General features: G+C 48.0%; 1 protein-coding gene across 6 annotated transcripts in view; it reads left to right on the top strand.

The window, feature by feature from the left end:
- The first annotated feature begins 440 nt into the window (after positions 1-440).
- The window catches only part of TRPM4 (transient receptor potential cation channel subfamily M member 4), a 36,240-nt gene continuing 19,689 nt past the window's right edge, over positions 441-16,991 (top strand). For 2 of the 6 annotated variants that reach the window (XM_082435880.1, XM_082435883.1), the window contains exons 1-12: positions 441-588; positions 899-966; positions 4,819-4,993; positions 5,331-5,511; positions 5,711-5,874; positions 6,079-6,262; positions 10,601-10,662; positions 10,814-10,999; positions 11,340-11,439; positions 13,955-14,067; positions 14,438-14,770; positions 14,949-15,083. In XM_082435880.1, the coding sequence (XP_082292006.1) occupies positions 565-588; positions 899-966; positions 4,819-4,993; positions 5,331-5,511; positions 5,711-5,874; positions 6,079-6,262; positions 10,601-10,662; positions 10,814-10,999; positions 11,340-11,439; positions 13,955-14,067; positions 14,438-14,770; positions 14,949-15,083 (1,725 nt within the window). In that variant the 5' untranslated portion in view covers positions 441-564. Of the gene's footprint in view, positions 589-898; positions 967-4,818; positions 4,994-5,330; positions 5,512-5,710; positions 5,875-6,078; positions 6,263-10,600; positions 10,663-10,813; positions 11,000-11,336; positions 11,440-13,954; positions 14,068-14,437; positions 14,771-14,948; positions 15,084-16,991 lie in introns of those variants that run through there. The other 4 variants (XM_082435881.1, XM_082435882.1, XM_082435884.1 and 1 more) reach the window with 4 other exon arrangements.

Genomic DNA, 16,991 nt, shown 5'->3' with positions numbered 1-16,991 from the left:
CGCCCTCGCTCTTTGGGTTCCCATCCTTCTTTATGGGTCTCCCTCTCTCTGTCATTGTTTCTTCACCAGCTCTCTCTCAGGGTCCCTGTTGCCCACCTCCTGAGGATTCTGTCCCCTTCTCCCTCTCACTCTGAGTGTCTGCCACCCATCCAAACCTTTCTCTCTCTCTCCGTGTTTGGGTCAATGTAGCGCCCCGCCAATCTCTGTTCCCCCTTTCTGATTCTCTGCCCCCACCTAAGTCTTTGTGTTTCCCGCCCCCCATCCCCCGACCTGGGTCAGTGTGCCCTCTCTCTCATCGCTGGCATTTCCTCTTTGGGTCTCTGTCCCCTCTCCCTGGGTTCCTGTCCCCCTCTCCCTGCGTCCCTGCCCGCCTCTCTCTGGGTCCTGTCCGACCCTTTGCCCCGCCTCCCGCTCTACGCTTCTCCGAGACTCCCCGCCCCCCAGACCTGGCCCCGCCTCAGGCTGGGCTGGGAAGTGGCGGATCCGGTTTGTCCAGGGCGCATCTAGAACCCGGTTGGTGGAGGGAATGCAGGGAGTCGGATAGATTGCGGTGGCTGCGGCAGCATGGTGGGTGCGGAGAAGGAGCAGGTACAGCGGCCGGACCCGGGCCTGAGGGAACAGGGAGCTAGGGCCTGGCCTCCTGGTTTCCAGAGAGGAGGGTGCTTGAGACCCAGATTCTTGGGTCAGACGAAGGAAGGGGCTGCTGGGGACCCGGACTCCAGGGTCCTTGGGGACGGATTGGTGAGGGGGTTGGGGGGGTCGAGTTTCCTGAGTCTGGGAGAGGAGGGCACTGGGGTCCCGGACTCCTGGCTCTCCGGCTAGGGCGCGGGTGGGTCACTCCGTGACCCATAGGACCGAACTGGATCAACACCCCCCCACTCCTTGTTCCTGTCTCCAGAGCTGGATCCCCAAGATCTTCAAGAAGAAGACGTGCACGACTTTCATCGTTGACCCCACAGATGCGGGGTGAGGAGTTCGCCCCGGGGACGGACCCCAGAGTGTCCCGGGTCCGCTGACCCCACCCACCGCAGACCCCGCCCTTCGGTTCCTTCCCTTCCCCAGTCTTGTCAGAGCCGATACTCCCTAGGGCGTTTCCTAGTGGCTCTCTACCTCGGGGAGGGCTTGGGTCAGTCTGCAAACACTTCCAATTTCCCATCCTCCCGCTCAGGGTCAGTGTTCAAGCCCCAGGGCTGGGTTATGGTTTTTTCCTTCCCCGTGTGTCTTCTGTGTGTCTCTGCCTCCTGGTGTCACTTTCTCTGTCTTTCTTTCTTGGCTCTCTCTGTTTCATTCATTCACTCATTCGTTCATTCCTCCAAGAAACTCTCACTCAGCACTTCCAAGGGGGCATTATTTTCAAGAGCACAGGCCCTGCCAGGGTTCAGATTTCAGCTGGGACACGTGCTGTGTGGCTTCGGGCAAGTCATTTCACTTCTCTGGGCCTCATCTATCATCTGGGCATAAAAACAGCCTCTGTTTCCTGCGGATATTGTGAGAATTAAACAAGTTACTGCTTGTGATATTTCTGAAACAGTGCCCAGCACATAGTAAGCACTGGAAAATATGTCCATAGGAACCACCGGAAGGTAGCAATTACTAGCATGTGTAGGGCCTGTGCTTGTGCTGGGTGGCTGGGGGGTGGGGAGTGGCCACCCTTAGGAGCTCCTGGCCTTCAGTGATGGTCTCTCAAGTGGGTTTTGGCTTTCTAGTGTCCTCAAGGCAATCTTTGGGGTATGGGAAATGTCAACGTTCCTAATTTAGTGTGTGTTTTATTATGACTATATTAGTGCAGGATGGCTTGAATTATGTATAAATAAACATATATATTATTTGGGGGTGAGTGCTCAAAAACTTTTACTGATGGAAAGGGCGGTCAAGGAAGTTTAGGAACCTCTGGTCTGGTGGGAGGAAGATGATTCTAAGGCAAGGAGATGGGAGCTGCAAAGGACAAGCCACTGGGCCCAGTGGGAGCCAAGAGGAGGCATCTGGTTAAGTCCGGGGAGGGGACACAGGGTGTCACCAATGGCTTCTGGAGGAGGAGGGGCTAATGAGGTGACACTGGAAGGTGATAAAGTTGGAGTTTGACAGTTGAAGGTGGGTTGGATTCCAGGAGTGGGAACAACAAGTATAAATTGCCCCCTATTGATGATGTGGCTTGCAAATGGGGCAGAGTTCAAGGTGCAAGGAGCATCTGAAAGAGGATATCAAGCAGGAGGGCAGGGCCAGAAGTCACACAGCCTTAGATGTCACCCCGAGGGGTTGGGACCGTGTCTTGGTGTTCCCGGGAGCCATGGGAGGGGCAGGGTCAGCTCTGGGTGTGGAAAGATGCTTTGAGGGCCACGTAAGGATGAATAGTTCAGGAAGCTGGGGAAGAGGCTGGGCAAGGGGCAGGTGGGAGGAGAACAGGCCTGAGGCAGGCCAGGGGCAGGAGCTTGGGGACCCATGGATTTGCAGAGTGAGAGGGGAGAGGGGAGGATGGGCCCAGACATCTGGTCTGGGGCCTGGGAAACAGTGAGCTTGTCCCCGAGATGGGAATCCAGGTGCATGAGTAGGTTTGGGAAATGTCACCCAGCTCAGAGTGGGACTTCGTGTGTGGGAGGGGCCTGGGGGAGCCAGGGGCGTTGCAAACCTGGCTCAGGGACTCAGGAAAGGTCTGTGACTTCCATCCAAGACTTGAGAAGTCCTAGCTGTAGGTGGTAATGGAAACTGTGGAAGTAGGATGGGGGGAAGAAAGTGTAAAATCAGAGGAGGTTGCAAACTGGCAATTCTATGGCCAATGTTTTTTTTTTTTTCTTCCACGGAAGAGGATTGCTAAACACTTGTCTCTGAATGCTTCAAGACAGACATGCTGCCTCAAGTCAGCACAGCCTCCGGCACATCCACTTATAATTTTCCACCTGATGCTTCTTTCTCTTATGTTACCTGCCTGGCCCTTGGGGGCACTGAGTTTGAGACCCATGTAGGGAAGGCATGTGGTCCTGGCTCTGGGGAACACCTACTCTCAAGGGAGGCACAGAGCAAGAGAAAGCCACAGATGAGTCAGAGACAGAGCAGCCAGGGGAACAGGTGTGCTTTGCCAAGGAGAAGTTTTTCTAGAATCAGCCTTTTAGCTATGACCAGTGCTACTTTGTCTGAGTCAGATGAGACCTGAATAGAAGCCACTGTATTCAGGGACGTGCAGGTAATTGCTGATTTTATCGGGAACAATTTTGGTTTCAGTGGCCACACAGAGAAAGGGGGGGTAGGAGGTGAGACGGACAGAGGGGGAGTCTGCCAGTGCTGTCTACCAGAATTTTCTGCAATGGTGAAAATGTTCTATATCCACATCCAATATGGCAGCCATCGGCCACATGTGGCTCCTAATCACTTGAAATGTGGCCAGAGCAACTGAGGAACTGAATTTTTAATTGTATTTAATTTTAATTTATTTGAATATAAGGAGCACGGTGTGGCTAGAGGCTACTGTACTGGACAGTTCAGGTTCTGGAACATTCCATGAAGAAATTTTGCCCAGAAGGGCTCGTGAGAAGTAGATGGACAGGAATGAGGGGGGGTCCAGGGACGGGGTTGAGATGGGTGAAAGGATCAAGTGGGTAAACTGAGGCATGCCAGGACCCTGGAGGTAGACTCAGGAAGACGGAGGGGTGTATCCTATATTCCTTACTGTGTCAGGAGCTGGTGTATTCTGTTTGGATTTGTTGGCCATTCTTTTAGTGACTTTACAACTCTTGTCAAATCCATGGACCACCTGTGCTATTCTTTCCATAAAATTAGTCCTTAAATCATGGCTCACTCTGTTTACATAAATGCAGGTCTCCCCTGATATTTGAATCCCTTCTGGAATCAGGGACCAAAGAGATTTAGATACATTTTCAAATAAATCCCTCATCTCCCAAACCCGTGTTGCTTCCTGTTTTTAAACTCAGGTGCCAATCCCATTAGGTGACAAGGGATACTTGTGTATTTATTTAGGGGGAAAAAAGTTTCATATGTGATCACCATAAATGCAAAATCTGTTCCATTTGCCACAAAGAGAAAGAAACAAGGCATAAAAGACAATCACAATGAAAACCAAATAAAAAGTATTTACCGTCTAAATGGTTGCTGTTGCCAGCCCAGTTTTCTGAGCATGAGGCCAGCTTTTCTCTGTTAAAAAGAAAAAGTAAAGAGTTAGGCATTAGAAATATTCTAGCACCCGCTGAGCCTCTCTCCTTGACAGTAATCAGGAGAGCTCAAAAAGGAATGACTTTCTCACTGTGTTGTTCAAGGTTATTTAAAGCTCTGTGTGGAGTTCACGGAGACTGGATCTGGTATGCGGCCCCCATTTTAGGAAATGTTGTGTTATTTCATTGGCTCCTCATAGTTCTATGACGTAGGCTGTGCTATCATTGTCTTTGCATTTGAGGTGGAAATTTAGGCTCAGAGAGATGAAGCTACTTGCTCAAAGTCACACAGCTGCCTTGGCCTCTAGTGCATGCGTGCTCTGTGAATCACTCTCTTGATTTTCCTTTTCATGTGAATATCATCTGTTTGAAATGGGGGCAGCAAGGACATCCCCGATGGCCCCCTGCACTTTTCCACCTCAGGCCCTGAAGGCAACAGTGAGCGTGGGGCCTGGTATGTAGACGTCCCTGCTCAGGGAGACCTCCCTGCCAGTCTCTCCCTCAGGCTGGTCAGAACCGTGGAGGGCCAGCGCCAGGGTCAGTATGGACTGTGAGCTCCTCTGGAGGCAGGTGCAGAAATATGGACATTTCTACAGGATGCTTGGGGTCGGTGCGGACACCTCTGGGCTTCATTCTCCTCCTTCCCCTCCCCCCTCAGGGGGACCTTGTGCCAGTGTGGGCAACCCCGGTGTGCCCACCCATCGGTGGCTGTGGAGGATGCGTTCGGGGCAGCCGTGGTGACCATATGGGACAGTGACCTGCACACCACGGAGAAGCCCACAGACGCCTTCGGAGACCTGGACTTCTTGGGTGCCGGCCGCAAGGCCAGCAATGTGAGGCCTGCATGTCTGGGCAGGGCCAGGGTTGACCAGTGGGGCTGCATGCCTCAGGGGCTCCCGGAGCCAGGGCCTGGGGGTGTCCCAGCTGAACGCTGTGTCTCCTCATTTGCCCATCCCTATCTTCACCTCTCCTGGATCCCTGTCCCCTCCACCACTGTCTGTCTTTTCTGAGCCTGTCCCCCCTCTCTCTCTCTGGGTCTCCATCCCTCCCCTCTGGGTCTCTGTCCCCATCTCCCCTCCCCCCATCTCTGTGCTCCTCTCTCTGCGTCCCTGTCCCTTTCTCTCTGTCTCTGTCCCCCTCCCCGTGTCCCTTCCTCTTGTGTGTCCACAGTTCCTCCGGCTCTCTGACCGCACGGATCCAGCTACAGTTTATAATCTGGTCACGAACATATGGGGCTTCCAGGCCCCGAACCTGGTGGTGTCAGTGCTGGGGGGGTCGGGGGACCCCACCCTGCAGACTTGGCTGCAGGACCTGCTGCGGCGCGGGCTGGTGCGGGCTGCCCAGAACACAGGTGACTGAGGGTGGGCAGGGGCTCTGCTTCCCGGGCCGGGGCCAACTGCTCCCCCATCTCCCCCACTTCCCTGGAATTCTGTTTTCCCCCCATCCCGTCTTTGTGTGGGGGGTTTTGTCTCACTCTCTAGTCTCTCTCTCTCTGTCTCTGCACTCCTGTGTGTCTCTGGACCTCACCACCAGTCTGTGTCGCTGTGTAGGGGCCTGGATTGTCACCGGAGGGCTGCACAAGGGCATTGGACGGCATGTGGGTGTGGCTGTGCGGGACCACCAGACGGCCAGGACTGGGGGCAACAAGGTGGTGGCCATGGGCGTGGCCCCCTGGGGTGTGGTTCGGAATAGACACACCCTCATCAACCCCAAGGTGGGACCCAGGGTCTTGGACAAGGAGGGGGCTGGGGGCCTGGACTCCTGGGTCTGAGGGAGGAGGGGCTGGGGACCTGTAGTCACGGGTCTGAGGGAGGACGGGGCTGGGTGTCTGGTCTCCTGGGTCTGAAGGACGAACGACTGGTGTCTGTCCTCTTGGCCCTGATGGAAAGACTCCCTGGTCTTGCCACTTGTCCCCCAGGGCTCATTTCCTGCGAGGTACCGGTGGCACGGTGACCCTGAGGATGGGGTCCAGTTCCCTCTCGACTACAACTATTCGGCCTTCCTCCTGGTGGACGACGGCACCCACAGCCGCCCGGGCGGCGAGAACCGCTTCCGCTTGGGCTTCGAGTCCTACCTTGCCCAACAGAAGACGGGCGTGGGAGGTGAGTGGCTCCTTCCACTGGGGATTCACAGCCCAAGGCTCAGGATCCCAGTGGTCAGATCTGGTCGGAATTTGGGGGTTGCGGCCAGGGGGAGTTTCCTGTAGTCAAGTGCCTTCTCCCATCATTTGCTGTGTTTGAAAAAAATCATTATCTTGAAATCTACAATACCGAAAGGTGGACAGCTTGATGAATTTTTAACAAACTGAACCCACTTATGCAACCAGCACCCAGATCAAGAAACAGAATAATACCAGCCCCCAGAAGCCTTCTGCCCACACCCAAGAGCCACCCTATTCTGCTTGTCACAGCATAGAGTAGTTCTGACCGTGTTTCATATGAATACAACCCCATGTTTTAAATTCTGCCTTCTCATATTCGACATTATTTCTGTGAGATTCATCCATATCATTGCATGAACTGTAGTTTGTAAATAACCCACAGATCAAAGAAGGAAAAAAAAAAAAAGAAGCTAGAAAATATTTTGAACTGAATAATAATGATGTTATGACATACCAACACTTTGCGGATGCAACTAATGCAGTACTTAGAGGGAAATCTGTAGACTTAAATGCTTATCTAAAATGAAAAGAAAAGAAAGGTTGAAAATCAATGATTTAAGTCTCCAATTTAAAAAAATCCTAGAAACAGAAGAGCAAATCAAATCTAGAGAAAGTAGAAGCAAGGACATAATAAAGACAGGGCAGAAATCACTAAAACAGAAAGAAATGCCCAATGTAGAAAGTCAACTAAACAGAAATCTGCTTCTTTATGAACATTTCCTGTATTTTAAAAAGTGTTCATTTAATTCTTTTTTTTTAAAAGTATTTATTTATTTTTGGCCGCGTTGGGTCTTCGTTGCTGTGCGCGGGCTTTCTCTAGCTGTGGCGAACGGGGGCTACTCTTCGTTGCAGTGCACGGGCTTCTCATCGCAGTGGCTTCTCTTGTTGCGGAGCACGGGCTCTAGGCACGTGGGCTTCAGTAGTTGTGGCACGAGGGTTCAGTAGTTGTGGCTCGTGGGCTCTAGAGCACAGGCTCAGTAGTGTGGCGCACCGGCTTAGTTGCTCCACGGCATGTGGGATCTTCCCGGACCAGGGACTGAACCCGTTTCCCCTGCATTGGCAGGCGGATTCTTAACCACTGCACCACCAGGGAAGTCCCTCATTTAATTCTTAAACTTTACTTAGCTTTTTGGCAACTTTAATCTTATTTTTAAAATTATCTTTTTGGGGTGTAAACTGACTTTTTTGGGGTGTATAATTCTGTGAGTTTAGGCATATGTAGAGATTCGTGTCCACAGTCAGGACATAGTTCTGTTACCATGAAGGCATTCCTTTTGTGCCCAGCCCCTGGCAGCTACTGATCTGTTTTCCATCACTCTAGTCTTCTCTTTTCCAGAAGATAAATAAATGGAATAATATAATACATGACCTTTTGAGATTGGCTTCTTTCACTCAACATAATATTTTATGGCAGCTTTAATATGTGTTTATTGGAACTAATCAAACCATGCGAAGGTATATAAGGAAATTCATATCATTGCCTGAATTGTAGTTTGTAAATAACCCACTGGTCAAAGAAGAAAAAAAAAGACGTTAGAAAATTCCCTTCCCAGCTCCAATCCCTTCTATTGGGGTAATCTGTGTTATATGGTTTGGAGTTAATCCTTTTATATCTTTGTCTATGCTTATAAAATCCTATGCTCAGTGGTGTTCCTTTCTCTCTTTTATACTATACATATACATATCACTCTCTTACAACCATCCCTTTTAGATACAAACTACTCTATCTTGTATCTCCTTTTTTTTTTTTTTTAATTTTTATTTATTTATTTATGGCTGTGTTGGGTCTTCGTTTCTGTGCGAGGGCTTTCTCTAGTTGCGGCAAGTGAGGGCCACTCTTCATCGCGGTGCGCGGGCCTCTCACTGTCGCGGCCTATCTTGTTGCGGAGCCCAGGCTCCAGACGCGCAGGCTCAGTAATTGTGGCTCACGGGCCTAGTTGCTCCGCGGCATGTGGGATCTTCCCAGACCAGGGCTCAAACCTGTGTTCCCTGCATTGACAGGCAGATTCTCAACCACTGTGCCACCAGGGAAGCCCTGTATCTCCTTTTAATAGTTGCATGATATTCCTTGGTAATGGTTGTACCATCTGTTATTTAAATTTTTCTCAATTGGTGGATACTTAAAGTGCTATCAGTGTTTGGCACTACAAACAATGCTGAATAAATATCTTTGTATGAACATCCATAATTGCATCCAGGTGTTTTAAATTCTATACAGTAGATCCCCCAAGTGAGATTGCCCTGTGTGTATACTAATAGATAGTACTAGATAACTTTCTAAAAGTGTGTAGCAGTTTTCACTCTCATCGAGAATGTGTGAGAGTTTCCTTTTCTGTCCAGTCTTAACCGGCTCTGGATACTCTTGGTTTAAAAATTTTTTTTTGGCAAATTTGATGGATAAAAAGTGACATGCCACTTTTCATTTGATTTTTTAATTTATCTAACCACTATTAAAAGATATAAACATATTTTGTTGGCCAATCAGATTTCCTCAATTATGAACTGTCTATTCATATTCTTTGCACATTTTTGAATTGGGTTATTTCTTTCTTGTCTTTTTGTAAGAATTCTTTGTATCCTGTCCTTAGTAACGCTTTGACTGTTAGATGTAAAATTTTTAAAAGATACTTTAATTATGGTGTCTACTTCCATAAAAATTCTATCATTTTTATGTGGTTAGATATATTTGTTGTTCCTTTTATAGCCCCTTGGTTTCCCTTGGTTTTTTAGGAAGGTTCATTTCACTCCAATGCTATACAAATATGTTAAGTCTTCTTTTTTAATATCTTATATTTTTATGTTTAAACTTTTAATACATCTGGAAATGATTTTTAGGTGTCTTGAGATAGGGAGTCTACATTTTTTTCTTACAAATGGGAAGCCACGTTTTCTTCATGTCCATTTAATAAATAAACCATCTTTTCCCAGCTAAATTGAAATGCCACTTAAGTTGTATATTCAGTTCCTTTATATGTTGAAGTATTTCTAAACCTTTTCCTCTTCTACCTCTCTATTTATTCCTGTGCCAAAAATATATTTTGTTTGGGACTTCCCTGGTGGTCCAGTGGTTAAGACTCTGCGTGTCCAATGCAAGGGGTGCAGGTTCAATCCCTGGTCAGGGAACTAAGACCCAACATGCTGTGCAGCGCGGCCAAAAAAAAAAAAAAAAAAAAATATATATATATATATATATATATATATATTTGTTCTTGTTGTTTACAGCAGTTTAAAGACGTTTGAATGTATATTAGGGAAAGTTTCTCCCCACTGTCATTTCTCAAAAATTTCTTAACTCTTCTGATATTAATTCTTTCATATGAATTTAAAAATTATTTTGTTCCATTAAGAAAAAAAAAGGAAAACATTGCCAACCTCCTCCTACCTCCCTCTTTCTCCAAACTGCATTGAATTTATGTGTTACATTGTGACAGGTTAACATGGTATTTGTTTTACCATTTATTCAGGCCTTGTCCTTATATAAGGTTTATCAATCTCCATATAAAAATATTATACCTTTCTGTATGAATTAATTCCCAGGTAGTTTATCATTTTTGTGAAAACATGGATAAGATACATATTATAATAGTTGGAGAAAAGTTTTATTTTTGTGTATTTTTCTTGTATTAATCCTCTTAACCAAATTCTCTTATTAATATTTAGTTATTCTGAGTGGAGTCTCTCCAATTTTCTGAGAATATAAATCATCTTTCCTTCAAATAGATACCTTTGTCTCTTCCAGCTTAAAATATATATATATATACAAGTTTTCATTCCAACTATTTCATTTTCTTGCATTGTTACGTTAGCTCAAAACTCCCAGATAAGTGTGAATAGTAGTAATGTTGTTTCAGTTCTTATTTTATTTGGAATAGAGTTCGTAAAAAACTTATATGAGTTTGCTATTGGGCTTTGATAAATATCTTTATTGTATTTGGATAGTCCTTTCTATTCCTTATTTCCTTTATTTTCAATTTGCACTTTCATCCTCTCCTGGCTCCTGGATGGTTAATCAGTTATAGGATTGACTCATGCCTCATTCGGGAACCCAGGAGTCCAGGCTCCCAGCCCTCTCCTCCCTTGAGAAGTTGAACATTACTGTCTTCAAGATCTGGCCCCTCCCAACATCCTCAAAGGCGTGACAGTTCTCATGAGCCTCAGGACAGAGGATTAGGCAGAAGCCAGCATTTGCCCTGGGGACTCCTGGGAAATGTGTTTCTCTCCCATCGCTGACAGAGGCTGATGGGAGGTGACCAAGCCCTGTGCTCTCTTCTCTCCTCAGGGACTGGAATTGACATCCCTGTCCTCCTTCTCTTGATTGATGGTGATGAAAAGATGTTGAAGGTATAAGGGCCCAGGTGCCTGGGTCTAAGGGCGGGGGCAGTAGCCGGGGGCTGTACTCCTGGGTCCTAGGGGAGGAGGGGGCTGGGAATCTAGACTCTAGGAGGTGTGAATACTTTCCTTCCCTAACCTGACTCCCCCTTTTGTCCTGTAGCGGATAGAGAATGCCACCCAGGCTCAGCTCCCCTGCCTCCTGGTGGCCGGGTCTGGGGGAGCTGCAGACTGCCTGGCAGAGATCCACACTCTGGCTCCAGGGAGTGGAGGAGGCAAGCGATGTGAAGCCCAAGATCTGATTAAACGTTTCTTCCCCAAAGGGGACCCTGAGATTCTACAGGCCCAGGTATGACATTGGGGGCCCAACTCGGGAACCTGAGATGGGAGGGAGCTGGGAACCTGGGTTCCTGGGTCTTGAGAGGTGAGGATGCTGAGGATTTGGAGTCCTGGATCCAAGGGAAGGGGAATGGGGGCCCAGCCTCATGGATATGAGGGAGGAAAGGCTGGGAGCCTGGACTCCTGGGTCTAAGGGAGGAGAGGCCTGGGGGCCTGGATCCCCGCTAAGTTCTGGGAGTAGAGGGTGCTAGGCACCTAGACTACTGGGTCCTGCAGGGGAATGTTCTCCTATATCTCTGTGGACAGGGCCAGGGAGTTGGGTGTGGGTTGCAAAATTCGGTATTCTGCAGGTGGAGAGGATCATGACTCGGAAGGAGCTGCTGACAGTCTATTCAGCTAATGATGGCCCTGAGGAATTTGAGACCATCGTTTTGAAGGCCCTTGTCAAGGGTAAGGCTTGGAGTCCCAAAACTTCCCCCACTGTCAGCTCAACTTTGGACACCTCTCTTGGCCTCGGCACTTTATCCATCCTCTCTAAATTGCGCCCCTTTTTATCTTTTTCCTTTTATCATTACCTTTTGGGGCTTTGCATGGAGTTATTTGGACAGTTTTCCCAAGATACTTTCATTATGTTCCAACGTTGCTTTCCTTCTGTTGTATCCATCCACCCATCCTTTCATCCTTCATCCATCCAGCCAGCCATATGTACATTGATCTTTCCATCTACCCATTATTCCATTCATCCTTCATTCTTCCATCCATCGAATCATCCATCCATCTTGCCATCCACCCATCCTTCTACCAGTTTATTCACACATCTAGTAACAATTCCATCCACTCATCATTCTTCCATCCATCCATCTTTCATCTATCCATCCATCTTTTCATCCATCCGTCCATTCTTCCATCTATCCACCCACTCACCCTTTCTACTTTTCCTATATGCCTCCAATATGTTTTAAGCCCTGAGGGGTGGTGGAGTCAGAGAAAAACCAGAGTGCTATCTCCCAGCAAGGAGCTCCTGATATTTCACTAGAGGAATGCATGATGAAAACCAAGGTAGGGAGCATAATGGCTGCTTGGTAGAGGCTGAGGATGGAGCTCATTATTCATTCAACAAAGATTAGGCTCAGAGATAAAAGCAGTTCCTACCAGGGTTGTTTGGACACAACCTTAAGTAAAATTCAAGACAAAAGCATGGGAGAGGAACTGCTGTCAGAAAAACGGGGAGGTGGTATTTAAACTGGGCGGCCTTGAAGAGCCAGTAGAATTTGGAGTTGGTAAGATGTGGAGGTGGGATAAATAAGTGGTAAGGGGGTTCCCCAGGGCTCTGTGGGGATGTGGGTGGGGAGGGTCGTTTTTGGTGTCAGAAGAGTTTTACAGGGAAAACACCCACTTAGATAAAAACTCTCAAGAGGCATAGTGTCAATTTGTAATGCGTTCTGAGTTCCAGGTCCCCACCCCAATTGCATCTACCATGTTCTGTGGTGTGGTAGTTATTTTTGACTTTGGAATCAGATAAAACTAAAATTTGAGTATCAGCTTGGCCCCCCTCTCTGTTGTGTGACTTTGAGAAAGAGACTTTCCCTCTCTGAGCCTTCGTTTCTCTCTCTGAAAAACTGAGATAATACCTGGCGGGAGGGTTGTGGGCCTCAGAGGCAAATTATGGGCAGTGCCTGGTCCCCAGGGGGAGCCTAATAAATGGGAACTCTTCTTAATATGATTCCATTTCTTGTGGGGACACATCCTTTAATAGAGGATGACAGTCAGTGGGCAAATCTGATTTACTTTACAGAAGTTAACTCATCAGCCTCCTGGGGGAAAACACAGCGGCTCTCTAAGATGTGGTTTGAGGGGGTGGTGTTTTAAGTCTGTTGCCTGCAGAAGTACAAGTGATCACACTCTGCTGGGGAAACTGGAGATGGCTGGACAGTCTCAGTGTTGGCAGAGTTGAAGGGATGGGGTTTCAGCAGGTGAGGAAGGAAGAGGGAAGGGGATGAATGCTTCATGAGAGTCTAGGAACAGCCAGGCACTGTGCTGAGCAGCTGGCACACATTATTGCCCCTGATCCTCTAACCCTTCCTATAAGGACCGTCTCCCCAGTTTGCAGATGAAGAAACTGAGGCTCAGAGAGGGGGAAAGTGACTTGCCCAAGGTCACACAAGGTTGACTGCACACTTTTGGATCCATTAAATTATCCGATCAAATTTTTAAAGGCCACTTGTTCTTCCTTGTTCTATTTAATGACCTCCAAGTTCTTCCGAAGTCCGGCTAATGTTTACATTTTTTCTGCTACTTTTCGTCTCACAAATACTCCCAAGTTGCAGGAAACCAGAGTGACTCACATTTGCCATCATAGCCTGTGCTTTCCTGCACCGAGGCTTTTGCTCAAGCTCCTCCTGCTGCCTTGATGATTCTTTTCTCACCTTAGATGCACACTTCCAAATCCTACTAGTCTTTCAAAAGCCCTACCTCAATGTGCATCCCCTAGGAGGCTCCCTTGGATCTCTCCATACCTCTGTGATTGTAGCCTCCCCTGGGTCCTAATCACATTCTATGCCCTCCTCCAAGGGCACCGATCACTCTAAGGGCAGTTATGTGGTTCTGGGACATATTTCCCGGGAATGAGCTCCTTCAGGGCAGGGACTGTATCCAATCTCTCTCCATCCCTCTTACTGCCTGGCCCGTAGCCTACCTCAGTAAATGTTAAATGAATAAATGATTCCCTTTCCTTTTCTTGGGGCCTCTCAACCACTGGTCTGAAGAGATTTACATTCAACTCTGCCCCTGTGTTGACCTTATGCTTGTAATAGCCTGACTTCTTAAGACCCCAGACTCTGCCCAACAACATTGCCTTTATACAGAGTTTAAATGTCAGGCATCTCAAGTAGAAGCAATACAGACATTCATCAGATCTTCCCAACCTCCCCTGACTTCTTGCCCCCTCTCCTTCTCACCCTTTCAGCCTGTGGGAGCTCTGAAGCCTCAGCTTACCTGGATGAGTTGCGTTTGGCTGTGGCTTGGAACCGTGTGGACATTGCCCAGAGTGAACTCTTCCGGGGGGATATCCGATGGCGGGTGAGGGGGTGGGGCCTGGCGACTGGGGATCCTGACAAAAGGGATGCATTTCCCCCACTCCCTGACTCCTTTGACATCTGGCTCTATCTTCCTTTATGGCCTGTCCAGCCTTCTCTTAATCGTCCATCCATCTCTGGTTGTCCATCTGTCCCCATCTTGTTCCCTCTCTCCCCATCCATCCATCCATCTACTTGCCCACCCATCCATCCTCTCATCCACCCCTCCACCCATCCATCAATCCAACCATCCATCCATCCATCTGTCACTCATAGCTCTGTACCCCCATCTCTTGTCCTTAATCTCTGACCTCACCTGGCCTTCTGCCTGTTTCTGTGCTCAACTCTTCCCCCATTCATTCCGCCCCCACCAGTCTTTCCATCTGGAAGCCTCCCTCATGGACGCCCTTCTGAATGACCGGCCAGAGTTCGTGCGCTTGCTCATCTCCCATGGCCTCAGCCTGGACCGCTTCCTGACCCCTACGCGCCTGGCCCAGCTCTACAACGCAGCGCCCCCCAACTCACTTATCCACAGCCTTTTGGACCAGGCGTCCCATGGCACAGGCAACAAAGGCCCAGTCTCTAAACCCTCTTCGGAGCCACAACCCCCTAAGGTGGGGCAGGTGCTGCGGATGCTGCTGGGGAAGACGTGTGCGCCGACGTTCCCCGCCGGGGGCACCCAGCAGGGCAATGGCAGCAAGGAGGATGTAAGGAATGGGCTGGGTGGGGGAAGCACAAAAGGGTCTGGGGGCGGGGCTATGCCAGGAGGGGGCGTGGTCAGAGCACGGGGTGTGTGACTGAACGGGGTGTGGGGCTGATGGTTGGGGCGGAGTCAGGAAAGGTCTGGGGCGGAGACAACGCTCACCTTGCCTTCCTCGCCTCCAGTCGTATCTGCTGTGGGACAAGGCTACCTCAGAACTTGTGCTGGAAGCCGTGCCCGGGCAGGCACCCTGGATTGACCTGCTCCTCTGGGCACTGCTGCTCAACAGGGCTCAGATGGCCGTGTACTTCTGGGAGATGGTGAGTGCTGACTTGATCTCTGATTCTACTCTCTCCTACATTCCTGTCCTTTATTTCTACCTAACTCCAATGCTTGTGCAGTAAGATTCCCTGACCTAGGATATCACCCGTCCCCACCCCACTCCATTCTTGATATATGACCCCGAGTGCTGTTTCTTCCTCCCCACCCCCCCATATCATGCATTTCTTGTAACTTGCTTTTTCCATTAACAGTATATATTGGGCATTTACCCTTGTTCATACATATGCATCAATCTCATCCTTTCAAAGTGGTTGCTTGTATGAGGAAGTTAGACGTTATCTGTAACTGATGGGGATTCATTTCATCATAATTGTGCTTGCAATTTAAATGCATTGTTGTAGTTGCAATGCAGAAGGGGACAAGACTAGAGGCAAGGATGCCAGGTAGGAAGGTAAAGCTTCAGGCAGCCAAGATGGGGGCCTGGATTAAAGCTGGTGAGACATAGGTGTTGGGACACATTTGAGAAGTTTAAAAAAAAGTCATGGTATTTGAATAGGGTCAAAGACAGACCCTATCTTTATGTCAAAGAAATATCTTGACAGGAGTTCTTCAGCCCTGGGTTATTTTCAGCCCATCCGGTCATTGGTTAAAAATAAATAGATTTTTTTTTAAATTGAGATAAATGTTTATCAATGTTGTAGCATGTATTAGAACATCCTTCCTTTTTAAGGTTGAATTATATTCCATTGTATGGATATACTACATTTTCTTTATCCATTCATCTGTTGATGGACATGTGGATTGTTTTGACCTTTTGGCTATCGTGGATAATACTGCTATGATTAGTGTACAAATATCTGTTTGAGTCCCTGCTTTCAATTGTTTTGAGTACATATCTAAGAGTGGAATTGCTGGACCATATGGTAATTCTAGGTTTAATTTTTTGAGGAACTGCCATACTATTTTCCACAGTGGTGGTACCATTTAAATTTCCACCAGCAATGCACAAGTGTTCCAATTTCTCCACATCTTCACCAGCACTTGTTGTTTTCTTTTCTCTTTTCTCTTCCTTCTTCTCTCTCTCTCTCTCTGTCTCTCTCTTTCTTTTTTATAATTGCCATCCTAATGGGTGTGATCTCACCTTGGTTTTTTTTTTTTAATATTTATTTATTTATTTACTTGGCTGCGCCGGGTCTTAGTTGCGGCACGTGGGATCTTCGTTGCGGCATGCAGGCTCTTGGTTGTGGCATTCAGGATCTAGTTCCCTGACCAGGGATCGAACCCCCTGCATTGGGAGCTTGGAGTCTTAACCACTGGACCACCAGGGAAGTCCCTCTCACTTGGTTTTTTTTTTTTAAGTTTTATTTTTATTTATTTATTTTATTTGTTTATTATTTTTGGCTGCGTTGGGTCTTCGTTGCTGTGCGTGGGCTTTCTCTAGTTGTGGCGAGCGGGGGCTACTCTTCGTTGCAGTGCGTGCACTTCTCATTGCGGTGGCTTCTCTTGTTGCAGAGCACGGGCTTCGGTAGTTGTGGCGCGTGAGCTCAGTAGTTGTGGCTCGCAGGCTGTAGAGCGCAGGCTCTGTAGTTGTGGCGCACGGGCTTAGTTGCTCCACGGCATGTGGGATCTTCCCAGACCAGGGCTCGAACCCGTGTCCCCTGCATTGGCAGGCGGATTCTTAACCATTGCGCCACCAGGGAAGCCCTCTCACTTGGTTTTGATTTGCATTTTCTTAATGATTAGTGAGGTTGAGAATCTTTTCATGTGCTTATCGGCCATCTATCTTTCTTAAGAGAAATGTCTATTCAAGTCTTTGCCCATTTTTTAATTGACTCTTTGGTCTTTTTTGTTGATGAGTTTAAAGAATTCTTTATATGTTCTGGGTATTAATCCCTTATTAGGTAGATGATTTGCAAATACATTCTCTCTCTCTGTGGGCTGTCTTT

This window comes from Balaenoptera physalus, assembly GCF_965194825.1.
Source record: "Balaenoptera physalus genome assembly, chromosome: 19".
NCBI classification, from domain to species: domain Eukaryota; kingdom Metazoa; phylum Chordata; class Mammalia; order Artiodactyla; family Balaenopteridae; genus Balaenoptera; species Balaenoptera physalus.
This window is presented reverse-complemented; position numbering and strand designations above follow the sequence as displayed.